Source organism: Chanodichthys erythropterus, chromosome 1, assembly GCF_024489055.1.
Source record: "Chanodichthys erythropterus isolate Z2021 chromosome 1, ASM2448905v1, whole genome shotgun sequence".
NCBI classification, from domain to species: domain Eukaryota; kingdom Metazoa; phylum Chordata; class Actinopteri; order Cypriniformes; family Xenocyprididae; genus Chanodichthys; species Chanodichthys erythropterus.
The window spans coordinates 35629652-35655945 of record NC_090221.1 but is presented as its reverse complement, the minus strand read 5'-3'; the positions used below and the strand labels follow the sequence as shown (position 1 = coordinate 35655945).

The window sequence follows — 26294 nt, the reverse complement described above, 5'->3', positions numbered from 1 at the left end:
GTCCTGCTCTGTCATCAAAGAAGAGCTGAAATCAACCTGAACTAACAGACCAAGTAAAAGATTCCAGCCATAAAAATTCTAAAAGTAACGTCATCAACGCTACATAGTAACATTAGGGGATTTTTGTTGTTACAAAAAAATGACAAACATACTTCAATCAATATTTAATGGTTATCAAAAGACCATCACAAAATATATCAAATCTTCACTTGATTTCTGGCATTAAAAATCCAATTAAAGACAGAAAGGTCAAGTTACAAAATTAATATACAAACATTTGCAGCTTACTGACAAGTCAGTAAATTACATTATAAACCAATTAAAGCATCTGATCATCTAGCAAATACAACACATACAGTCTTCAGAAAAGTGTCCGGATCAGTTTACTCAAGAGCTTTAGAAGGTTCATAACATACTCAAACATCCCATAATAATACACAAACACAACAGCAGCAGCAATGCACTGAAAAACATTATCATCTTTGGCATCTTTTTCAAAATGCTCCATTTTCACTCTCATTTTAAGCAATCATGATGTTTTAGTGTCATTAAAACATAATTATTTCAACTAGTCTCTCTTCTAATACATAAAAAACAGTCATTTGGTGAATGTAAAGCCCTGAATAATTGTGACAAAGTAACTATTTTAAGACGCACAGTCGGTGGTCAATTGTCTGACATCATCTCTATGATGAGGTCACGGGCGTCCTGCACACCGGCGTTGGTCACAGACTTTCCCTTCTGCACCTGAGTACCAATCACACTGAGCCTGTGGCCGTCGCCCAAGTTCCCCAAATCCAGCGCCTCATAAAGATCAGTGATCCCATGAGCTCCGGGAACGTCCTGCGGGACAGAGAGAGAGAAGCATTTGGAAGATGTTGAGAATCATGATGATGAATTAGTCCAAGAAGAGCAGGAATAGGGCTATGTGATGTGTATTGTCTATGATAATATCATAATTGTTGTTTTCTGCTGATGTGTGACATTATTGAATATGTCATTCACTTTGAAAAAAAAAAAATCACTGTGTGATAAAGCCTAGAAAAATGTAAAATGCCTCCAATATTCAATGTATGGGGGTAAAAATGACCTGGTATGATAGATATAGTTATGCCGTATGACCCAAGCAAATGTGTTGTTTTTCCTGACTATCAGAGCGACTGAAAAATGTGATACTGATTTTATACTAAAGTTCAATTGACAAAAAGTTAATATTTTTTGTTTGTGTACATTTTAGACACAAAATTGTCAGTATCGCCTCTATTTTGCCAACTAAAATAGTTCCAAACAAAGTGTCTCAAATCAACACACAGTTCTTTTATCCCTGAATGAATCAGTGTCTTTGAACAAATCAATAATTCAATGATCCGTTCCTAAAGGCAGTCACTTGCTTCATTCCTGAATAAATCAGCAGTTTGAACAAATCTGTGATTGAATGTCTCACTCATTAAGATAGTGACTTGCTGCCACCTAATGGTGGATTCAGTATCATTTCTTTAAAAAAAATCATTCCATGTTTCAATTTTTGAAACATCAGGGCTGCCAAATTATGAGTTCAGATTGCAGTGAGAATTATTCGTCCTGGGGGAAGGGGGTTGTGACACAAATTTCACAATTTGATTTGATTCATAAGCTATTCGATTTCAACATCAATTCAATATTGATTCATTTAGATAGGACATGTTATTTTTCTTAAGGAAAAAAAATCTTTCTCAACTAATTTTGTAAACTATACAGGAACCCTGTCAGCTGGTACATCATCATTAAAGGTTCAAATTAACTCATTTGTATACAATTACATAAGGCAGTTTTAATTATAATGACGTTATAATATCTTTTAAAGATAAAAGAGGAAAAATATAATGAATATATAATATAGTGCATTTTTTTTTTTTGTAAAATGCTCCTCTCTAGAGCACTTTTTTCACTAATTATAATGTATTGTTTGAATTTTGTAATAAAACTTACAGACTTTGAAAGCTGCAACTTCAAATCAAATCAAAGGTAACCTGTTCTGCCTTGTCTGTCAGCACGTTGTCTGTATCCTCTTTGATATGCAATGTTTTCCACTGCGTGAGAAAATGGATGTGTGGCGTGAGAGCATGAGAACAGTGTCAACTGCATGAGAGTCCTTCTCATTTTTTAAAACACTGACCTCAGGACATTATTTATGCAATTGTAATTGCTGTGTAAATAAATGCTGCTTTGGATGCAGCAGAATTTTTTACATCATTGTAATGGTGCAAAACTTGGTACAGGTTTTGGCACTTGCTATGTGAACAAAGAAATCATGGACATGATTCATAAAGGTTAAATGTTCCTAAAAAAATAGTCACACTTGTATTGTTTGCAGTCAAAAATTAGAGCATTGGAAATGATTGGAAGATGAGTTTCATCTAGTGGAAAAATTTGGTACTGCGCCCAAACAAAATCTTACGGAAAGCTCATTTTTTAAAATATCAACCTCAAATTTGGATTTATGGCTCTGATTTTCTCTAAGTTTTCGAGTAAAACATATTTCATATAGAATTTAAAAATAATATTTTTGTGCTTTTTTCATAATAAAACTTATTTTTAGTTTCACTTTTTTAACTTTCTGCCAAGTGTCTTCTTTAAAAAGAGACCGAAATTCAGTCAATTCATTCAAGATTTACATAGTGTAAGCTGAAAATTTCATTTTCAGGTCTATGCTCAAAAAGTGGTTAACAGGTAATAAATGCATCATATCTATTCCATAAATATAATTTAGTACCATAAAGGTATAAAGGATAGGAAGCTTAAGCCCCAGACTGTTGTGAACGTGTTCAGTGGATCACAGGTAATAATACTGTAAATAATGTTCAGTTTCTTGCACAGACTGATTGTTTCGCTTCTTAAGACCTCATTGCCTGTATATGTTTTGTTAGTTTTTTTTTACTCTCAAAGTGACGGTAGCCATTGATTGCATTATATGAATCACCAAGGCTCACGGTTTCAGCTAAAAATCTTCTTTAAAGGTTTAACTGAAGAAATACCTATATCTTAGATGGCCTGAGGGTGAATTAATTAACAGCAAATGTTCATTTTTGAGTGAGCTATCCCTTTAAGTTCACGTCTGACCAGCCAGATGGTCTTGACACGCACCCCGTCAGAGCTGAGAGAGGATTACAGAGCGTGTGCACAACACCTCCTCACCTGTTTGTTGGCGAGCAGCACCAGAGGCAAGCAGGGGTCAGCCGACAGGAGCTGGTGCAGGAGACGTTTAGCCAGAGGGAATCGCTCGGGGTCAGACGAGTCCACCACGAACACCATCACACGCGCTTTACCCAGATACATCCGCCAGTAATCACGCAGCTTCTCTGTGCCTCCAACTGCACGACAGACAAAAATATTACACACTTCACTTAAAGCGACGCAAAAGTACTAATAGTATTACCCAGGGGCATCACTAGACCTGTTATCGGAGGGCTTTAGCCCCCTTAAAATTTGCAATTAACTCCATAATATGTACATTAATTCATGATCGCCTCAGTCCCCTTTAAAACTCTTATGAAACCGGTGGCCGGCTTCGGCTCCTCCCCGTATTTTATTCTACATAATTCAGCATGTTCTTCAATTCAGTCAGCGCAATGTTAGCGCCAAAAGAAGAGGACAACATGTGTGCATTTATTGATAGATTCTTATGATATCTGCATCTGTGTAGTTCTTGGTCATAAATTCAGTTTACTTAATATGATGCGGGAGCAATTCAAGATGGCTTCCCATTCACTGTAAAATCTAGGCTTTTTTATGAAATTCATTTTATCTAAATGGCATGAGACTTTGTGACTTTTCCTAGTCTTGCTATACTTCACACTTCAGTACATTATACTGTACTGAATAAAATGCTAAAATAAAATGCTAAAAATATTCATTTCACAATAAAAATAAGAGCAAAACACACAAAAAGAACTATAAAAAGGAGTGGAAATGGCAAATGAGTGGTCCTCTGCAGCCATATATTGGTAATTCCATGTCATTTTCATGTTTAAAGTGTTTGTTTTCCACCAGGTGACAGAAATCCTCCAATAAAGCATGGCACATTTTCCATGTTATCTCCATGAATGAAAAAGAGGCATGTAGATCTTCTTTAAAGTTAATTTTACTGCACAAATGTACAGTTAAAGAAATAATGAATAGTGTTAAAATCATTACATGCGTTTATCCACATACTGCCAATCTAGACGAAAACAGTAATATAAAGTTTTTCTACATTCTTAATGAATATTAACTGGTTATTTAAAATGATTAGAAATTAATTCAATATTCAGGAATTGACTTGATAGGTAAAACAATATTATATATATATATATATATATGTATGTATGTATATATGTATGAAAAAATTAAAATCCCAGAATCGCCCCTGGTATTACCCTTTTTTAATAGTATCTACTTTGCATATTCGATCAGTGCATGCATTCCCTGGGATTCAAACCCATAACTTTGATGTGGCAAGCATCATAAACTGTTTCAGCTACAGGAATCACATGTGTGCGTGTGAGAAAGAGCTGTATTTACTCTCTAAGAACTCAATCTGAAGCTCTTCCCTGTTGATGGAGACGGCGTTGAAGCCCTGAGTGGGACACACATCTTGTTCCAGGCTGCCTGTGGCGAAACAGTGCAGTAAACTCGTCTTTCCTGCCCCGTCCAGACCCAAAACCAGCACCTGAGTACCTGCCGTCCTGGGCTGCACAACACACAACAAATAAACCACATTAGAACGCCATTCTTGGCAGCTTTACTGCAGAAATCACAGCATGATGGGAGAGTAAAGCTGCCTCAAAGGTCACACGGACACACAGGAAGAGACGGATTACACTAAAACTAAACTACATTAATACAGGATCATGCACCGGGCACTAAAATCCAAACAAGGCATGCAAATTTATTTTAAGCAAGGTTTCTAATTAACTTTCAGGTAAGGTAACACTTTAGTATCTCATTATAATAACTATCATGAAGAAGCATTACATAAACCTTTAAAGATCTGTAGCTCTTTATTTTATTAAAACATGAATCAATGTTGGATGACATTTCTTAAAATACATTTATTATTATAATTAATAATATGTACTTTCAGTATCTGTTAAACATTATAAATTATGTTAACCAATAACTATTAACATATCTAAAAATATGAAGTTAAAATTATATTTTTGATTTGTAAATAAAATTATATGGGACTATTTGCATGCACTGAAAGAATCTTTTTAAGCATTACATTTTCTGATAATATTTATTAATGAATATTAACATTAGAGAAAATATTAAAGTTGCATGATGTTTTTAACTATTTGCATCTACTTTAAGGATTTGTTATGCATTATATAATGATAATTGAATATTTATGAGGATATATGATATGGTAAGCATTAAATATTACAAAAATACTTATTATTGAGAGTTTTCAAGACGTGTTACCTACTGTAACCTGGACATTTATTTCTTACATCGAGGCCTCGCGTGCGACCAAAACACTACAATTAAGTCCAAGAGGATAAACTGGATCAAAACCAACAAACCTCTGATATTATGGGCGTTTTTAGTGCAGTTTCGGTCTTGGTCGCTTTATGCAAGTGTTCATTTTTGCCCTCATTCAGCTCGTCCTTCACTTTTTTCTTGGGTTCTTGTGTTTTATGCATCAGATAGCAGACAGCGCACGCGACTCCTCCCGTCAGCGCGAGCGCGGCGCCCACCATCCCGATCTCGCGCGCACCTGGCATGTTTACGCTAAATAAAAAGCCTCCAAAATCAAATCAAGTTAAAATGTAAACAAATGCGATACTTTTTCACATGCACGCGGACATGATGCGCCACGTACAGGCCTCGGCGCGGCTCCACAAGTGGATTAGAGACTCTACAAGTGGATATTTCCGGGAAGTGGAAATAGTGGGAGCGAGAAATAGAGTTAACGGTACAGTAAGCAGTCAAATAAGAGCGCTAAATACAGTTTATTTGTCGTCCTTGCAAAAACGGAAGAGGTGCAATCCGAGCTTTTGCGTTTCCTGGAGATCAACAACAAGCGCGCAGGTCTCGTGAGGTAATCACAAGAAACCGCGAGAGATTGTGATCTTAAGTGCCTCTGCGGGAAGTCGCAGCTCGAATAATCTCCTGAGATGAACTAACCTGCCGTCGAGAGGGAATCTTTTTAATTTAAAGGTGCACTGCTCACTACTCGGTGATATGTTTGATCCAAGTAATGCGTGATCGTTCCAGCAGAGGGCGCTCGAATATACAGCGAATTAAATTGATGCGCAGCAGCAGCGCCGTCTGCTGGCGAAATATAACACTCACAGAGACATTCAATCTGTCATAGACAGATTACTCTGTGGAAAATGTTGAATAAATAGTATTATTGTTTTTATCAATCTATTTGTTGGCTTCCATAGGCATAAATGTAAACTTACTTGTAGAATATGTAAGGAATAATTGACGACGGGAGAAAGAGAGTAGCCTATGACCTTTCACGACATAATAAAGCGTATTTTGTGGCAAAAACCATGAAAATAATTTGTCGTTTTTACCCTGTTGTTTACTATATTTATTTGCTTGGTCAGTGTCGTTGTGGGTTTTGGTTCTTTTGCTGTTGTAGTCTGTAAGGACCTCACTGGCGAAGTGATATGGAACTGTAATGCGGTCAAGACCTGCCGGAACTACTTTAGTCAAGCGTTTCCCTGAAAATAATCTCACACCTTAAAGGGTTAGTTCACCCAAAAATGAAAATTGTCATATTACTCACCCATGTCGTTCCACACCCGTAAGACCTTCTGAACACAAATTAACATGATGAAATCCGATGACTCAGTGAGGCCTGCATAGCCATTAATGATCCATTAATGTACTAAAAACATATTTAAATCAGTTCATGTGAGTACAGTGGTTCAATATTAATATTATAAACGACGAGCCAAAAAAAAACAACAAAAAAAAACAATAACGACTTATATAGAGATGGCTGATTTCAAAACACTGCTTCAGGAAGCTTCGGAGCGTTATGAATCTTTTGTGTCGAATCATGATTCGGATCGCGTGTTAAACTGCCAAACTCACGTGACTTTGGCGCTTCGAACCGCTGATTCGACACACTGATTCATAACGCTCCGAAGCTTCATGAAGCAGTGTTTTGAAATCGGCCATCACTAAATAAGTCGTTATTTATTTATTTTTTTGGCAAACCAAATATATTCTTGTGGCTTTATAATATTAATATTGAACCACTGTACTCACGTGACCTGATTTAAATATGTTTTTAGTACATTAATGGATCTTGAGAGAGGAAATCTCATTACTAGCTATGAAGGCCTCACTGAGCCTTCGGATTTCAACTAAAATATCTCAATTTGTGTTCAGAAGATGAATGAAGGTCTTACGAGTGTGGGACGACATGACAGTGAGTTATTAATGACAGAATTTTCATTTTTGGGTGAAATAACCCTTTAATGCAAAAGCTATTAAAGTTCCTTCATTTGACGCTGCATCATCACATACAGTGTTATAACTTACATTTGTTATTGTGATTTGTCCATCCTGACCAGCAATTATTTGTGATTACTGGAAAAGCCACATTTTTTAGATATCCCAACCTTTGGAATTAACAAACAATTTTACTTGGTGCACAATTATGGCAAATATCTTTAGGAGTTTAAATATGAAATAGAAAAACACTAAAAGTTCATTGTTTTTTCCCCAGTAATCTCTTTATTAAGACATTAACACTGGAGATCTGCTTCAAGTTCTCTGACTGAGGATAATTTATTTAAAATCATTATGGTTGAGCACAGGAATTAAAAAATAAATATCTCATCTTTGCATAAACAGCCTCTATTGTGACACAAAGTTGCTTTATTAGGCATTCATGTACCAAGCAAGGACAAGAGATGAACAGAAAAATCATCCAGGCCCAGAATAAAAATGAAATGAAAAATGCCCTAGTCTCTTAAACATTGATAGTAATGCATGTACACAATGAACTGGATGGTTAAAAAAAATTAATTGACCAATGACGGGCTCCTTAACCGAATCCTGTTTATTCCACTCGACATTGTCGCTCAAATCACAATCCTTTTCCTTCGTCCTTCACAATTTAATGACTAAAACAATTCATCCTCCAGGCCCCTGGAGCGGGTGCATCTTCAATATTACAACAATCAAATGGAGCGAGACAAAAGCAAGATCACATGGTTTGTGTCTCTCTCTACCATCCCTTCCCTCCTTTCTTCTTCTTCTGCGGAGCCTTTTTACGAGCAGCTGCGGGCGCAGCGGGTTTCTGTTGTCGTGGAGGCACGGCGTTGCTCGCGACGCTGCCGGATCCTGAGCCGGGTCGAGGGGAGGTGGGCGGACTGCTGGCAGTTTTACTGGCGTCACTGGAAAACAAAACACAATTCTGACCGATGTTGCTTCTGGTGCATTAAACGAAACTGAAGAAAGGAAAGTCAGTGCATTGCACTGGTACTGTGTGCATGCAGAAAAGATATTATAGTTAAATAAAACCATAAAATAAAAAAAGAGATAAAAAAAAAATGTAAGTGCCTCTATTATGCTATTTTAAAGCTCCTAATGTCTTTTTGGAGTCTCCTACAACAGGTTTAAATTCATCCAACGTATAAAAAAAAATAAAAAAAAACACTAATTTTTTCATAATATCCATCGCAGCATCAGCTCTTTTCTCACAGTCTGAGAAATGATTCGTTTGAAGATTCGGTCTCTCTAAGCCCTGCCTTTCTGAGAGCTGCTCTGCTCTGATTGGTCAGATGACCCAGTCTTTTGTGATTGGTTGACTGCTTACAGTGCTTGTCAGAAACCAAACGCCCATTACCATATCTGAATCTCAGCTCTCGATACGAACAGTAACGATGGTGTCGGTTTTACCGTATCAATCTCATCAAAGTGGATTTACTTTAGCAGCAGAAAACAGCGTCTTCTCGACATGAACGACATGAACCAAACTCTTCCAGTCTCAGATACAACTACAGTGATTGAGATGCTGTTCACTGGCAGCCAATGAAGACCAGAGGCTGCATTATGTAACAAATTTGCATAGGTATGTAACAGGAAGTGAGAAAGTGTACTTAAAGTGCTCTATTTTCATGCACTGATTTTGTACTTGATATACTAACATTTCTTTAGTTCTTAAGTGTACTCAACTGTGTAATTTTGAGACACCATGAAATATGAACTAAAATGTGCTTTTAATATACTTTCATGTTCATATTTCATGGTGTTTCAAAATAGCACAGTTGAGTACACTTAAATGTTCTTAAGATTATCTTAAGAAGTACTAAAGAAGATTTTTTAGTATATTAAGTACAAAATTAGTGCATGAAAATAGAGGACTTTAAGTACACTATAGAAATGTGCTTTTTTTCACCTGTGTATACCGATAACTTTTTATATTTGAAATATAAACGATCGTTTGAAATACATTCGATAAACGATATATTGGCCGATAAATCGAAATCAAAATTATACAATTTTTGAGAGCCTGATTACAAAAACAAAATTCTCACCATGAAAAACACACAATATTAATGTTCTCATTATAATATTATGTAGCCTATTTGACAGACTTGCGCTGTACGTTGCACTGCATTTTCCTTTTTGAAGTGATTTCAATCATATTTCAAGCAATTCAGATCCATAATGGCGGACAGTGCGCATCTGAAGTGTCTCAGCTGAAGGAAATGATCCATTATTTATCAGTTTTAATATATCGGTCAAATTTTCTTACCGGGCCGGTAATGATAACATTAAAAATGAACATATATCGTCCATTACCGATATGGTAGCTGATATATTGTGCATCCCTAATCTGCACTTTGATCTTTATACCTTTTACATTCACAAGCAGCTCTATTACACATGACAATAAAGGTGATTTCTGAAAAAGCATAATAGGGGCACTTTAAACATCAATTTCTCATAGCTAAACCTGAAATAAAAGTAATTAAAACTATATAGACATTTAAAAAAAGACAAGAATCACAAAAAAAACCCTACTAAAACGGATTAAAAAAAAACTACAACAGTATCGCAATGACACTAAAATAACAGTAGTATGCAAGCTCTTTCTTAGCATTTGACACGGTAAACTCACAGCTCGGCAGAAGCTCCAGAGGTCGCGCCCTGTGTGCCGCGGCCAACCTGCTCCTTCTTCTTGCCCTTCTTCTTGCCGCGGTAGTACGACCGCTCTCGCATCGGCAACCAACGCTCCGGGTCAGGGGTCGATTTGGGGTCGTAGTTCTTGGGCAGTTTACCTGAACAGAAAATAGATTATGAACTGAACGACTTCTTGTATCCTTGTTAGTGCTAATAAAACTAGAGATCAGCAGCAGACATACCTTTCTTCTTTTTCTTCTTCTTTTTAACATCCTCTGGACTGAAATAAATCAACAAATGTGTTAAATGGTGCTAAAAATGATATGAAGTGTTTTCACTATTAAGGACACAAACATTCAGGATTCTGCTTGAGATGAATGGTTGTTACCCCTGTTCTTTAGGTTGGCTTTCGCCCACGACTTTGGCAGGTTTCTTCTTGATATACGTGGCTCCGTGTGAGTTCTCCAGTTCATCAACATCCACATTAAAGGACATGGTGTCCGGGGAAGGAAGGTGCTTACTCAGACTGAATAAAAGCGCTCAGGAAAACACAAGAAAATAGTGCAAGAGCACACAACATTTATGTTATTTCATAGCTTAAATATCTTCTCAGCTCACAGAAAGAAACCAGCGATCTTCCTGCTGAGATCTGAGTGATATACGCTATATAGGATACGCTTTGGCCTTGTCCTGATCCACAAGCGAGTATGCAGAGATGAGCTGGGCGAGCGTACGGACATCATTTGTGTTCTGTTTCCACAGCTGCTCAAGGTCACTGGTGGCCTCTTTCTTACGGCCATATTTCAGCTTGTAGTTGGCAGCCTCCCGCACCAGAGAGAGGTGGATAGCAGACCCCGGCTGAGAGAGAGGAAAAAAAAAATTATAATATATATAAATATATATATAACAATTATGCACTTTTGAGTGAATGAAGGCTTGTTGAACCGCCATCACACTCATTTACCTGCTCTGACTGGTAATACTGGATCGCTTGAGAGAATACGTCAATTGCGCTGTCTATGTCTTCTTCATGCGTGTACATCGTGACCAGAGCAGAAATCTGTTAAAATATACAAAACAAAACAGCAAAAGATAGGGGTGACATTAAAAACAAACCCAAAGGACTGATGGAACACCAATAAAACATCTTTAACTTTGTTTTTTATACACAAAAAAAAGTCACTGTTTGACTTTAAATAGACTTAAGAGTCTATGATTGAATCATTATTGCAGTGATTATTATGTTTCTAGCATGTCATATGTTTGAGCCTAATTGATGGAGTGTGTAGCTTTTCATTTCTTGATCCTAAAAGACCTAGAACTTTTTTGGGGCATCTGACTCATCTGTACTTTTCTTCGTTTTTCTAACCTATTCTAGCAGTCAGCATCAAGTGCAATATATAAATTATTTTAAAAAGGAGATATTGAAGTTTCAATCTAGCTAAAGTTCCAATTTTACTTTAAATTTGTCTGATGATGGATGAATTTACCAGATTTAAGAAATGCGGCAGCAATTTGAAGTTTGGATTTTTTCCTTTAGAAAGTTATACTTGGATGTTTTAGCCTTCCAGTTGAAAGTTTGTCCAAATGTAACAGTCCCTAAACAAGTTATAGCCATTTATTACAACATTATTATAGGCACTTTTCAGTGAAAGTCTGGTGTTTTTTTGTTTTTTTTTTTACTGACAATGCAAATACGTAGATACTTCAGGAAGTAAATAGAGACATTGTTATATGATAACAGAACACTGATGCAAAAGTGACGCGTATATTATTATTATTATATTTTGTTCTTTTAAGTAGTGAAAACAATTGTGAAAACAGTGCAAATGATTTTCACAAACTTTCGAAGTATTATTTACATAAACAAAACGGAACTTTTGACTTATCTCCATCAGAATTAATTCCACTAGGACATTGTGTAGTGACTCGTTTAAATGTCAATGTCTCATCTGATGTGAACTGCTGTTTTATACTCGTTTTTGATTTGCCAGAGAGTGCTCTCATGCAAATCTGTTATTTTGTGTTTGTTTTTGTGCATGCAAATACACACGCAACTACTTTCACTTTACGTTTGTTTAAATGTCCAAAGAAGCATGCTATTTGGTGGTTCAAAAGACAAAAACCTATGTTTATTGGTTGAGTAGATGAGCGTTTCAACCAATCTGGATGCAGGGGTGGGACTAAGCATCAACAAATCAGTCTTCTTTGGCTCAGAGGAACAAATCGCATGGGTTTCTTTGACGAATCTATGCTAAATCACAATTGATGACAATCACATTCACTACGGAATCTCTGAATGTCTGACGGAGACAAACGGGATACCACTTAAAGGCCAGGAATCCCCTCTTCACGACACTTTTTAAAGCATTTCAGAAGTTATTAAATATTTAAAAACAATAATTCTTTTTAGCCATGGGCAGCTGTCTCTGTCTTTGAAGGTTAAACAACAATGTAGGAAATAGCAAAAAAATTGTTTAGCAAAATCAGCATTAACTAGAAATCAATTTAAATTAATCACAAATAACTTAATCTACTGACAGCCCTCACAAATGCCTTTAAAAATGAAAAAAGCAAATGAAATCTCACCATTCCTGGTTTGTATTTAAATTCTTCTATGGACTTCAGGATGTCACAGGCTTTAGTCACATGACCTGTTGTGGGGTAGACACAAATTACACTTCAAAGATCCTTTTAGGTTCAGTCTGCTCTCTGTAAGTGTGTGTGTGTGTTCGGTCTGTATGAACGTACCTTGCGTCACATAGAGTTGTGCCATGGTAAGTTTGATTCCAGATGCGCTCTCAGGATGCTGATCTGAAAACCGCTGCAGGAGAGACGGAAATGCTTACAGAAAACCATTAAGAGCAAAAATGAACAGTGTAAGGAGGGCGAAATACCTGTAAGAGCTCTATGGCTTTGTTGTGCTGTTTTTCTCGGCAGAGCTGGGCCACCTGGATCAGAACGGGTCTGGGGTGACCGGGATTCTGGGCCTGCAGGCTCGCAGACAGCTTATTGCACTGATCAGCCTGTGGGGCGACAACCGGGACGTCAAAACAGGTCACATCAGTCAAGAAGAATGCATACTGTACAGTACAAACTGGTTGGTCACCTGGTTAGTGTACATGGCCAACAGGGCTTTGTTGATCTCAATGGCCTGCAACTGTTTTTTGGCCAGTTTGTGCTCAACCCCCTCAGCATTGGTCAGTTTCACCTTTTTCTTGGAGTCAAACACATTTTGGTCCTGGAGGTTCAAAGAGCACAGATAAAAACACTGGTTACAAACAACACTGACTCAATCAGCTCTTCAGGCAAAGAACGAAACAAGAAGAACCTTGTTTTACCTTGTTAATGGTGATGATGTTATTAGCAGTCACAGCCAGCAGACCCACATCAGACGGCCTGAACGCAAAGAGAAAAGCCAAAACTCGAATGCGAGTCTAATATGGCAACCTTAACATAGATATCAAAACTTCTACTGCAACTTTCAAACTAATCCTGTTCAACTAGGGATGCACAATATATTGGCCACAATATTGGTATCAGCCGAAATATGTTTATTTTAAATGTTATCGTTATCCGCTTGATAAGAAAATTTGGCTTATATATTAAAGCCGACAGTGGATCATTTCCTTCAGCTGAGACACTTCAGATGCCATGATGATTTTGAATTGCTTAAAATATGATTGAAATCACTTCAAAAAGGAAAATAAAGTCGAGTGCAATGAACAGCACAAGTCTGTCATATAGGCTACAAATTATTATAATGAGAACCTTATAATTGTGTACTTACGACATGGCTTTTAATGGGGAGACTTTTGTTTTTGTAATCAGAAAAAAACTGCATAAAAACTTGGATTTAGATTTGTCGGCCAATATATCTGCTATCTGCTTTCAAATATGAAGCAATAGATAACGATGCAAATAAACAAATACTAGAGTTATAAGACGCTACATAGAAGCCAGACTAAATAGAAGCATCAATATTTTCTGCAGTTTTTTAGTTTTTTCTATGCATATCTTATCACCCATGCAAGCATGTATTTGCTGTTTTATTAATTAAGACATCTGTTGGTGTATGAGTATATTAAATGTGCAGTTTGTAACACATACTTGAGTTTAATGACTTGATTGTAGAGTTGAAGGGCGTCTTCGGTTCTTCCCTGTAGCTGCATCACATAAGCCATCTGAGAGTGAATGATGGCCAGTTCAGACTCAACGTCCTCTTCCGTCACATCCTAAAGAACAATTTTCACAATTAATCAAAACTAATGACAAATATTTGAGGTCTTGTGGTTTGTGCTAGCAAAATCCACTAATGAAAGAGCACAAGTGTTACAAACACATCAGAATATAATATGGAAGAATTACTCACAGAGTCCTCGGCCAAAGACTTCCTGCACAACTCTGGGAAAAACAAAGAAAACAAATGCATAAAACAAACACAAACTGACTGACTCATTCATTTTATTCTTAGCCAGCTCACGTTATTCTCAAAAGTCGCAGAGACTCAGAGTGAAACTGTGTAGGCGGCTCGCGGAAGCTAATTTTGTTAAAGCTGGTGCAGCATTAGTGAACAAAGACAAGATGTACTGAACCACAGTATTACATACACTTCCATATGAGATTTCATGCTAAATGGATCATTCATTGACACAAAACGATAAAACGGAAGCATTTCACCACCTACAGATTTTATGAGCCAAACCAAAAGCTGTAATGCACTGCTAGAGGCTCTTTTGACAGTAAATAAGCTGTCTGGTTAGGATTTCACAACATGATTTCCCGGCAGTTCCACCCAGTTGATTAAAAACATACGATCCAGAGACCCCCTGCGACCTCCGGAGGTTGCAGAAATCTGGTCTCCACCAAGTAGATGTTTGCCATTGAATATTTATGCACATTTATTTGAGTAAAAATACATTAAAAACAGTAATATTGTGAAATATTACAATTTTAATTTCTATAGGAGTGCACCGATGTATCGGTCAATAATCGGTATCGGCCGATAAAAGCAATTATCACTGGCCGATTGTTTTAAAACAGCTAATGATCAATTATATCATGTCAATCAAAACGTGTTCAGACTGCAACCATAATGTGTGTGGGGAAAAAAAAAATAAATAAATCTCTCTTATGTTGAATTTAGTGCTGTCAAAGTTAAAGAAAAACATACTAACAGTTAAAAAAAAATGGCAGGTCTGCGGTTTTTCCCAAACACTAAACATTATTTGCAGTGCCTCCCATCCAATAATCGCAAAGTGCTTTGTGCTTTCTTAATTCTGACAAAAGTCTCAGCTTTCAAATTCTGTCCATTTTATCATGAAAGTCAAACAATAAATGCCATTTTGACGCTTTTAAATGTAATGTGACAGATTGCTGTAGAGCCTCAGTTTGCATCTTCTCTTCCTCTTCAATACAAGATATAGAACAAAAAACATGCATGAACATCAGAGGGTATATGTTGAAAGATATAGTACAAATTCAGGACTCTGATGTCAACCTCTAATTGTATAGTAATGTACCAAATGAAAGGGTTGTTTACAGCATATATCATTCTAAATAATCAGTATCGGCAAAGAAATTTAGTATCGGTGCAGCTCTAGTTTTCTATGTGAATATATTTATTTTCAATTGTAATTTATTCCTGTGATCAAAGCTGAATTTTCAGCATCATTACTCCAGTCTTCATTGTCACATGATCCTTCAGAAATCATTCTGATATGCTGATTTGCTGCTCAATAAACATTTCTGATTTATTATCAATGTTGAAAACAGTTGTGCTGCTTCATATTTTTTTGTAGAAACCATGATGCATTTTTAACTGGATTCTTTCCTGAACAGAAAGGTTAAAAGAACAGCATTTATTTGAGAAATGTTTTGTAACATTATAAATGTTTTACTGTCACTTTTGATCAATTTAATGCTTTCTTGTTGAATAAAAGTATTCATTTCTTTCCAAAAAAAAATTATCTTACTGATCACAAAGCTTTGGTATTTGCATGTAAAGTCTTTAAATGCACGTTATCCGTTAGCTTTCTCCAATGATAATGCAATCTCTCCCTTTAAAGAAAACCCTAAAATAAAGGCATGACCTCTGACCTTCAGCCTTCTGCAGTTTCTGCATGGCCTGGCTGAGCTGCCCTTGACCAATCAGGCAGCAGGCAGCATTGTAGCACAGCTCATATGAGCTCTCCGGTAATCCCAGATCCTCCTGAATACAAACACACACATGAAAGATGTGTCACATGACCACTTAAAGCAAATCAACACATTTCCACATAAGCGCACATGCATTACTCACCGGCTGTGCATTCTCCCAGGTGCTCTGTGCCGCCAACACAGCTGACAGATTTGTCTTCCTCTCCTCTTCATACTCGTCCTGAGAGTTTCTGATCAGGTCTTTATAGACAGCCTCACACTCGTCGTACCGCTCTAGTCTGTACAGCTACACACACAACTGCATCAACTCATGCACTTTGACTCCAACAGCAAATCCTAAAACTCAAACTTCCTGTGCAAAATCTGACAGCAAACTCTGACACAAACCACACGATTCTCACCACTTGGCCGTAGAGTTCTTTGAGTTTGTCTGTTTGCTCTGGGATTCCCTGGATAGTTTTCAAAGCGTTCTCCACCCTGTTCAGACGGTATTCGCAGTAGGCCTTCTCAAACCCAATCAAGTCACTACAGAAACAAACACACAACCTTTTATTACACTGAGAACAGAGGCAACAAATGGATGAAAACTAGCAAATTCAGCTGTCAATTTAGACTCTTAAAAGCATAGTTTATAACAGTGTTTCTGTATATATATATATATATATATATATATATATATATATATATATATAAAAAATACACCCACACATGAACCAGCTAATCAAGGTCTTTGGGTTTTATATGAAAATTACAGGTCTTAAATTAAACTCTTCAGGAGGAAGGAATAGCCACCTTGTTGTTTAAGATAACCCCCCCCCCAAAAAAAGATTGAACATTATATATTTGAGGGATAATCCATGGCTAGCTGTGCATTAAATGATTTTAATGCACGACGTAGAGGCAAAGAACCACCTGACATGAAGCGGAGTGTATTTAATACATTTGTATTAGTGTGTTTAATACATAGTTAGCGGTGGATTATTCTGCTTATACCATGGTCATTGGCAAGCATTAACATCATAATATTTGACCAGAAGGGTAAAAATGAAGGTTGTTTACATCAGTTATGACTCGTTAGATTCTGCCTGCTTTGAATCAGACACAGAGATAAAGTAGTGCAGTAAGATTACATTTCTTTCAATGAATGAATAAGAGCATTTATTTGAGTACGCAAGTTAAGAGATGCATGTGTGAATTACCTGCATCTGTTCAGCGTCTCTCTACACAAACAATAAAGCTATGAGTTTAATTACTTTAAATCCAGCGATGTTACCCCCCTCGCTGCTGAGAAATATAATGTAGTGATTCAGTAGCAAAGCTATTTTATTAATAAAAGTCGTGGGGCAGCGTTGATAAGTTTCTGTGCACTTGAATGTTTGTGTGCACGCAACGTGATCTCTGAGTGACGTATGCTTCAATGAAAACCGCATAATAAACAAAGCCAAGATGGGAAAACCATGGGTGACCAAAGCCTACAACCCCCTATGATTCAATTGCCTATAGATTCACTTTTAGCTGGAATAACTTGAAGTAATCATTTTCTAGATAACTATCAGTCTCTCACATCATTGTGGAGGAATTTTTGCCCACTCCTCTTTACAACATTGTTCCAGTTCATTAAGGTTTGTGGGCATTTGTTAATGCACAGCTCTCGCCACAGCAATTCAGTCAGGATGAGGTCTGGACTTCACTGGGCCATTGCAACGCCGATTCTTTTATTTCTGGTGTTCTTGGGATCATTGTCCTGTTGCGTGACCCAATTATGGCCAAACTTTGGTATACAAAGGAGTTCGTGGTCGACTCAATGACTGTAAGGTGCCCAGGTCCTGTGGCTTCAAAACAAGCCTAAAATCATCAGCCCTATACCCGCATACTTGAATTTTGGAACGAGGCGTTTGTGCTCATATTCTCTTTTGGTTTTCCCCAAACTTGGCACTGTGCATTATGGCCAAACATCTCGACTCCTGGGAAGATCGGTGTCTGTTTTGAATGTCTCCACTGTAAATGATGGACTTCAAATTATTTGGAAATGGCCTTGTAACCCTTCCCAGATTGATGGCAGCAACTACTGCTGCTCCAAGATCATTGCTGATGTTTTCCTCCTTGGCATTGTGTTAACACACACCTGAAGTCTCCAGATGCTCAAACTGCCAGAACTTCAGCTTTTATAGAGTTAATCACACTTGCTGATGATCAATTAATCAAAGACATTTGATAAGAAGAAATTGACTGTTATCTACCCTCTTTATTCAAATGTTAACAGTAAGGGTGTCCTAACTTTGTCACCAATGGCTTTTCCATTTTGGCTTTATTTTTGTTTAACAAATAATGACACTGTGTGATATGTTATTTGTTGTTCATCTGAGGTTTTATTTTCCAAATTTTAAGACCTGCCAAGGACCACATGATTTTTTATTATGCCCTGATACAAAAAAACATGGAATTCAATAGGGTGTCCAAACGATTTCAAATGACTGTATATATATATATTTAAGTTAAGATATTATATATATTTATATATATTAGGGCTGTCAATCGATTAAAAATTTTAATCTAATTAATTACATACATAATTTTTGCTGTGAAAGTATTAAATATTTCAATTCAAATGAATCAATGCAGGGTTTTTCCTGGGTTAAAAATGGTCTTCGGTGGTGACAGACATGGTCATCCACACAAACACTAAAGTGCCCTATCCACGTGATTTGCGAGCCCGATACTGACTATAAAGTACCCGTCACTCTCACTGTAATAATTCTTTCTTGCCCTCTTTGCGAAAAAAAAAAAAAAAAAAAAAAGCTTTTTATAGCTTTGTAAGAGAAGATGCTTTTTTGCTAAACTTGAAAAGTATTAAAAATTAGCATTTAGAAGTTATATTAACTAATAATATAATTTCCTACCATATACAATTGAATGCACCTAGCTAACAACAACTTGCTTTGTTCTGGTTTCACCTCACTCCAGTCTAAACTAACTGATTTTATAGGTAGGCCTAATTTACTACACATTGTCATTTAAATAACCTGAAAATATTGTGGATTATTAGGGCTAATTTTACTAACCACTCTTGCTAAATGGGGTAAGCACACTTATGTACTCATTTCAGAGTTGTTCGAGTAAAAGATTCATTATAGACCGTGTGGACAGATCAGTTGTTGTCATGATTCATTAAAATGAATCTGTTCAAATGAGTCATTAGGTCGCGAATTGGACATTAGCGGACGTTGACGCGTTGCGTGCGAATCGCGACTGTTATTAGGACATCGCAAAACATTTGTCAACACAGAAAACACTTCACCACTGGATAGGATTTTCTTTTTGTTTACTGAAAGTGTGGTTTATGTCAGCTGCACGTGCAGGACACCTGTCAGAGAAGATGAGGTGACGTTCTTTTGAGCGCTATTCACACCCAGCGGTTATTCAGGAAAAACAGGTTCAAAGGTGAACGGCTCCAGGTTCAAAGGTCAATACGGAATGGATTAATCAGCGTTTTTTTTTTAACGCATTATTTTTTCTCAGATTAATTAATCGAAATTAATGTGTTATTTTGACAGCCCTAATATATATATATATATATATATATATATATATATACACACACAAAATTATGCTTATGTACAGAATATTTGCTAAATTAGAAATAAATACTTAAATCAATAAGAAAAATAATAATTTGAACTTGAATTAAAAACAAACATTTCTTGATTCTGTAATCCTATTATAGTATTTTGCAAATATTGTTAAAAACATGAACAACAAAAGAAGCAAACAAACACTGTAACCAACAGTGCGCTCAATAATCGGTTAAGCCTGTGAGAACTGGGAATCATATTTTCACAAATAAAGTAATGCAAATCTTACATACAGTACCAGTGAATATAAAATGGATATTCCGACACTTATCAGCCAAACAGAAAAACTTATCGGTAGTTGGCGCCATTTAAAAAACACCATAAATCTGCCTTGGTCAATAACAGTCGTCCACTATAGCATTATATATACTGTATATTATGCATACTTAAAATGTTGCACAAGAAATTTCCCTTCAAGGACCAATGAAATACATTTTTCTATCAAACACGTCCAATCTGTTCTTGGAAGGTCTTGTGTGAGTGTTTATAGACTGAATCAAGAACTTCCTCCCAATTTGTAAATGATCACCCCTGATCAGCATGTGATGTGATTAGTAAGATCACCGCATCAAAATCAAAGGACGAAGATAACAGTATGCCAAAGGTACGTATTTCAAATACTATTTCTAGTGGTTTTTGAAGGGTCCCTCTGTGCATGTCTTTGGCCTAATCTGCCAACAACTACTTTTATTGAATATGGGAGGAATAAGCAATTAATTTTAAAGGTGCCCTAGAACGCTTGGCACATGGGCTGGCATATGCAAATATTGGGGGCGTACATATTAATGATCCCGACTGTTGCGTCACAGTCGGTGTTATGTTGAGATTCGCCTGTTCTTCAGAGGTCTTTTGCACAAATCAAATTTACATAAGGAGGAAACAATGGTGTTTGAGAAATACTTTTAGTTTATAATACTAGTATAAAAATTGGTCTCACCTGCTCAGTGATTTGGTGTGAGTGTTTATGACACCCAGGGCTTCTTTAAAACCTCCATTCTGGATCAGACAGACGATTTTACAGCGCAGGGCAGTAACATCATCCTTATTTTCATGAAGAACTGCAAAAAGAGAGAGAGACAGAGAATGTAAGAATTAGTAAACAAAATCAACTAATATATATTATTGTGAAATATACATCTATCTATATATATTGCATACAGACCATACAAGGTAATATTATGGGATGAAGTAAGCTTAAAAAACTAATAACTTTAGATCTTTAAACAAATATATAATTAAGATATTTCACTGCATGTTTACATTTTAATCCAGCCCCTTATGACACGTAATCACTAAGCACAAACCCCTCAAACCTCCAGAAAGTCTTCAAGACTACGAAGACACCCTTTAAGATCCTCATTATTAAAGAAAACATCGCATTTGCCTTAATAAAACCTGAAATTTGTGTAAAAAGCAGACATTAGCGAATCTACTGCACTGCAGGTTAGACACATGCTACAGGAGAAATGGAGCTAAACAGTGTTTTTATCTAGAGTGAGGGAAATTTGGACAAAAATATGATTGAAATGTTTTTATTTTACTTTTGTTGACAGCTTTCAGAGCTCTAGTAAAGTCGCCGTTCTGTCCGCAGCGGTTGATTTCGGTCCAGAGAGCAGAAACGGGCCCCGATCCGCTCGCCATCTTCAGCCATATGAGCGGAACCAGCGATCAGGGCAGAATAAAAGTCCCCCAACAACCCAAAATACATAATAAAAGTCCGCATTCTAAATCGTACATTTAGATTTAAAAGAAATGCGCCATGTGGTGTGCTTCAGAATGCAGAGGAATTGATAAAATAACCATTAAACTATTAAGGACTACACTAAACTACTCGGTACTTACTAAACTTATTGTTTGTCCCCCCTCAAACAGGCAGTATTCTTTCCAGTTCTTCAAAACATCTCATTATCCCTTTTTTAACCCGAAGAGTGTTTATTTTTGTGCATACGCTTCCTGAAACATCACACACACAAATAAACAACTTCCATTCTCATCTGTGTGAACGGAATCCAAACTGAGGTCTTAAAAAATAGCTTTTCATAACATTTGAGCATAAATAAAGCCTTGACGCATGCTGCATAAATTGACCGCAGTGGAAGCACATTTAGATTTCATATAGGACATGAATCATAGCATCCTCATATTGTTTGGACAGTAGGAACTGATGCTGTTCCGGAAAGAAAAAACGTACATATTTTAAATAAAGAAGAGGCGTAGGATGTGTGAATTGGGACCTGGGCCCATATTAGAGGTCAAGGGCAGGTCACTGCTAAAACGAAACCAAAACCTTCAAAAGAAATGTCAAAGCAATGACATATAATGTAAAGTCTTTTATTTAAAAAAAAAAAAAAAGTTGAAACGTCAATTTCCACTTGCAGTCTTTAGTGTGACTTATATTGCATCTCTTTCTCTGCATATATACTGTAAGATATTTAGTTCGCAGAGAAATATAGTGCTCTTGCATCAGGACCATCAAAAAGATGTTTAATGACTTCTCAGATGTTTTTTGTGGTCAGGTTATGTGGGTCATCATCTGATCATCAAACATTTCAGACTTCTTGTTCGTTCTACATTTTTGCAACTCTACACTCGCTTCCACGTGTGCCTTTTCTAGAAGGCCATCATTTGACTTCTGTCATTCCAGTATACTTAATAAACTGTTTTATTGACAATTGATTTATTTCTTTTGGTGCTCCTTGAAATGATTGGTGACTGAGGGTTTAGATTATTGCATCAATTGCATGAAACGCATTATATTCTCTGTATTTCACCAAACACAATTCTCCCTAAAATCCTCCTATGCTGGAATTGTTGCAGTAGATGTGTTTTATCAATCTGCACCAGAAGGGGGCACAACAGAACAGTTTGCAAGAGTCAATCCGACTCTAGATGTCATGCATAAAGTTCTGCTAAAGTCTGATCTTGGCTTTTTTTTTATTGAGGAACAATATTTGCTCGACTGGAATTGATTTTCCGGGGCATGTTTTACCTTAATGAGGGCATATTTTCAAACATATATCAGTAAAACACTCACAGTGTGTTGGCATACATGTTCAATAATTCAATTAAGACAATTAGTTGAAATAAATTCTCAGTTTTATTAATTCTCTGCTTGTACCTGGGTTACGTCATATACTAAACTCATTTTAAACCCATAACCAAATCCAGGTCTGATCATCATCATGAAATATATCAAAGGTTTAAAGCTTCATTTCTTCTTTTTCTGTCTCATGGCTTCTCTGCTCGTTGATACAGTATCAGATGTACAGATGTGTTAATAATAATAAATCAAAACTCGTCAGTTAGTCATCAGTCTGGGCCCTTTTCCAACATTTTGACTAATTCTTATAACAAGTTTTCTGGAGTGACATGTTAAAATGCTAAGGAAATGTTTGAACCTTGAGGCGTGAAAATGTTTATCATTACTGGCAAACATCTTGTTGGTTTTGACTTCCGTCGCCAATTAAAGCTGAAATGCCTCATCATATAGATCACCAGTGACTGCTGACAAAGTGGAATAAACACTCCTACATAATATATAAATAAATTAGGTTAAAGATAATATCTGCAGCCCATCCAACAGAGTTGCTTGTGTTTACTGTACCACTGAGTAAGCAATGAACCACAGTGTGTTAAACCAACACCTACACTGCACTTTGCAAGTATGTCATTGTACACCAATCCCCGTGCACTCGGCCTGGTCGTGCAAAACAGCCTTTGGGCATTAATGCATTTGCAAATCAACGAAATTATTAAGGATAAAAAACAGTGAGAGCAGAGTCAGGATTGAGTCTGCATGGAAACAGAGGTTAGGGGAATGATATCAGTGACGTCAGTTCTTATTTCCAGGCATCAATATTAGTGTGTGGGCTTTGAGGTAGGATGTCTTGCTCTTTTTGCTCACCATAGGACTCCACCGTCAAAAACACCGCATATGTTTCCACTTTGCTGATAAACATTAAATTATCCATGGATCTATCACCTCTAATACATGCATTAAAATATGCACTCAACAACGAGCTAAACGGAGGCCTTTCTGAGGTTAGCAAACACTGTGTGAAGAGTTTTGCATCTATTGATTTTAACAGTATTTTTTATTTTTGGAAAAACATTATATAGATTTTATTTATTAGATCAGATATCATTTTACATGATTGTTCCATAAATTAAAGCATTGTACAACAAAAAATAAATAAATAAATAAATAGGATAGAAATGCACTGAATTAAATTAAATTGAATGGAAGAGATAATACCAATGGATTAATAGCATTTATGTTATAAAAACATTAAACAAGTCAAAGTAATCTTATATTTTACTTTTTTTTAGCCATCATTTACTGGATGAATGTCTGAATAAATATGCCTAATAATAATAAATAAATTAATAACTGGGCACATTGAAAGTCTGTGTTTTTGGCAACAGATTCCTCTGTTATCATCTTTGAAAAGGTTGATAATCTAAGCATGTGGCTCCCGCAATGTTTCTCCCCTCTTCTTTTGATGTCAACATTGCGTTTTTGTGGTTAATAAAGGTCTTCTATTTTTAGAACATGACAAAAAAAGGTCTATAGCGCTTTCCGGTTGCACACACACACAGAGTGTTGAGTCATACACATCTTTGGAAAACTCTGTTTTCATGAGTAACTGTTTAAAAACCCCTTTGTTGTCCCTAAACGCACAACCGGTTTTGATGTTACTTCCTGGTGACCTTCACAATCCATCACTTTCACTTTTACTCACAGGTCATTGTATTGGGCTGTCACTAATGGAAAAAAAGAGGGAAAAAATGATTTTGTGGTTGAGCTTTTACAAGAAAATATACATATTTGTGTGTGTGTGTATGTAGAAATCTCTTCCAGATGTAGATAGAAGCCTGTGCACTATGGAAGCTCGTTTCCGCAACATACTTTAGGAGAGAGAGAGAGAGAAAGAGAGAGAGAGAAACATGCTCTGATATAAAAAGTATAAAAAGTCAAAATTATAAAATACTAAGTTATAATTATATGATGCAAAGTCGACATTATGACTTAACAAGCTGAAATTATGACATAGAAAGTCAGATTTATGACAAAAAGTTATAATTATGGCATAAAAAGCCAAAATTATTACATACTAAGTCATAATTATGAGATGCAAAGATAACATTATGACTTAAAAAGTTTAAATTATGAAATAGAAAGTCAAAATTATGACAAATGTCATAATTATGACATAAAAGCTGAAACTATAACATACTAAGTTATAATTATGAGAAACAATGTTGAAATTGTGACTTAAAACGTAATAATTGTTACATAAAAAGATGAAATTATGACATAGAATTATGAGATAAAAAGTTAAAATGATGACAAAGAGTAATAATTAGTCAAAATTATGAAATAAAAAGTCATTTTTTCCAACTTGTCATAAATTTACATTTCACATTTCACTTTTATCTCATAATTTTTACTTTTGAAGTTATAATTTTGATTTATTTCCCTGGTTCCACAGACAGGACTTAAAGGATTAGTTCACTTTCAAATTAAAATTTCCTGATAATTTACTCACCCTCATGTCATCCAAGATGTTCATGTCTTCCTTTCTTCAGTCGAAAAGAAATTAAGGTTTTTGATGAAAACATTCCAGGATTATTTTCTTATAGTGGACTTCAATGGACTCCAAACGGTTGAAAGTCAAAATTACAGTTTCATTGCAGCTTCAAAGAGCTTCAAACGATACCAGACGAGGAATAAGGGTCTTATCTAATGAAATGATCGGTCATCAAAAAAAAAAAAAAAAAAAATAAATAAAGATATACTTTTAATCATAAACGCTCGCCTTGAACTAGGGCTGCGTTCCAGTTCGGTTTTAGACACACACTCGCGAACTTCCCTAAACACTTCCCCTCGGGGGAATCCCTGCCGCCATTTTGAAGTGCGTTCCACTTCGTGAAGTGGACGAGGGAAGTTTATATGGAAAGACCCAAAATCGAGGGAGCGAGTCTACTTCATATGTGCACTTCAGGCAGCTCCATAACCCACAATGCAACACGATTGTGACGTCACCGCATATCGCGTTTAATTTACCCCACCACAAACAACTTAATTATGTTTTAAACATTGAAAAACACACATATATACATATAGGATGCTGTATTAAACAATTTTGTAAGGGAAAAAATAAATAATAAATCAGCTCCATTGCGGATTCCAAGTGATCAAGGGCTTAGGACGTTCCAGTTCAGCCCATACAAAGGTTCCGCCAGAAGTGGGCACTCGTGCAACGTAAGCAATGACGTACATCTGAGTCAACAAGACCGAGTGAAGTTAGCGAGGGAAGGGCATTTAAAAACCAACTGGAACGCAGCCCTGCTCTCTTTTTCTTCTTCTCTATTTGAATTCCAGCA

At 36.3% G+C, this 26294-nt stretch overlaps 2 protein-coding genes across 2 annotated transcripts; both read right to left on the bottom strand.

Moving 5' to 3' along the window:
• Positions 1–109: 109 nt before the first annotated feature.
• Positions 110–6225, bottom strand: arl9 (ADP-ribosylation factor-like 9). The gene is made up of 4 exons (XM_067383423.1): positions 5544–6225; positions 4540–4708; positions 3175–3350; positions 110–843 (listed from the first exon to the last, which is right to left on the bottom strand). The coding sequence occupies exons 1-4, from the start codon at positions 5742–5744 to the stop codon at positions 667–669; spliced, it is 723 nt and encodes a 240-aa protein (XP_067239524.1). The 5' UTR covers positions 5745–6225; the 3' UTR covers positions 110–666.
• Positions 6226–8029: 1804 nt separating this feature from the next.
• On the bottom strand, positions 8030–21568 carry srp72 (signal recognition particle 72). Its single transcript, XM_067392500.1, has 18 exons — positions 21449–21568; positions 20845–20965; positions 16677–16800; positions 16418–16561; positions 16216–16327; positions 14489–14520; positions 14227–14351; positions 13458–13515; positions 13226–13357; positions 13014–13142; positions 12868–12940; positions 12706–12770; positions 11081–11176; positions 10793–10974; positions 10505–10642; positions 10359–10396; positions 10115–10274; positions 8030–8384 (listed from the first exon to the last, which is right to left on the bottom strand). The coding sequence occupies exons 1-18, from the start codon at positions 21546–21548 to the stop codon at positions 8216–8218; spliced, it is 1998 nt and encodes a 665-aa protein (XP_067248601.1). The 5' UTR covers positions 21549–21568; the 3' UTR covers positions 8030–8215.
• Between the last annotated feature and the right edge of the window lie 4726 nt (positions 21569–26294).

Bases quoted from the DNA above. Each gene is read 5' to 3' on its own strand.
- arl9 (XM_067383423.1), bottom strand. From the start codon at position 5,744: ATGCCAGGTGCGCGCGAGATCGGGATGGTGGGCGCCGCGCTCGCGCTG. The intron at 4,709-5,543 runs GTTTGTTGGTTT...TGTGTTGTGCAG, and splicing joins AAACGCCCATAATATCAGAG to CCCAGGACGGCAGGTACTCA. The intron at 844-3,174 runs GTGAGGAGGTGT...TCTGTCCCGCAG, and splicing joins TGCTGCTCGCCAACAAACAG to GACGTTCCCGGAGCTCATGG.
- srp72 (XM_067392500.1), bottom strand. From the start codon at position 21,548: ATGGCGAGCGGATCGGGGCCCGTTTCTGCTCTCTGGACCGAAATCAAC. The intron at 11,177-12,705 runs GTGAGATTTCAT...ATATTTTAACAG, and splicing joins TTAAATACAAACCAGGAATG to ATTTCTGCTCTGGTCACGAT. The intron at 8,385-10,114 runs GTGAGTTTACCG...TTTGTTTTCCAG, and splicing joins TCTGGAGCTTCTGCCGAGCT to TGACGCCAGTAAAACTGCCA.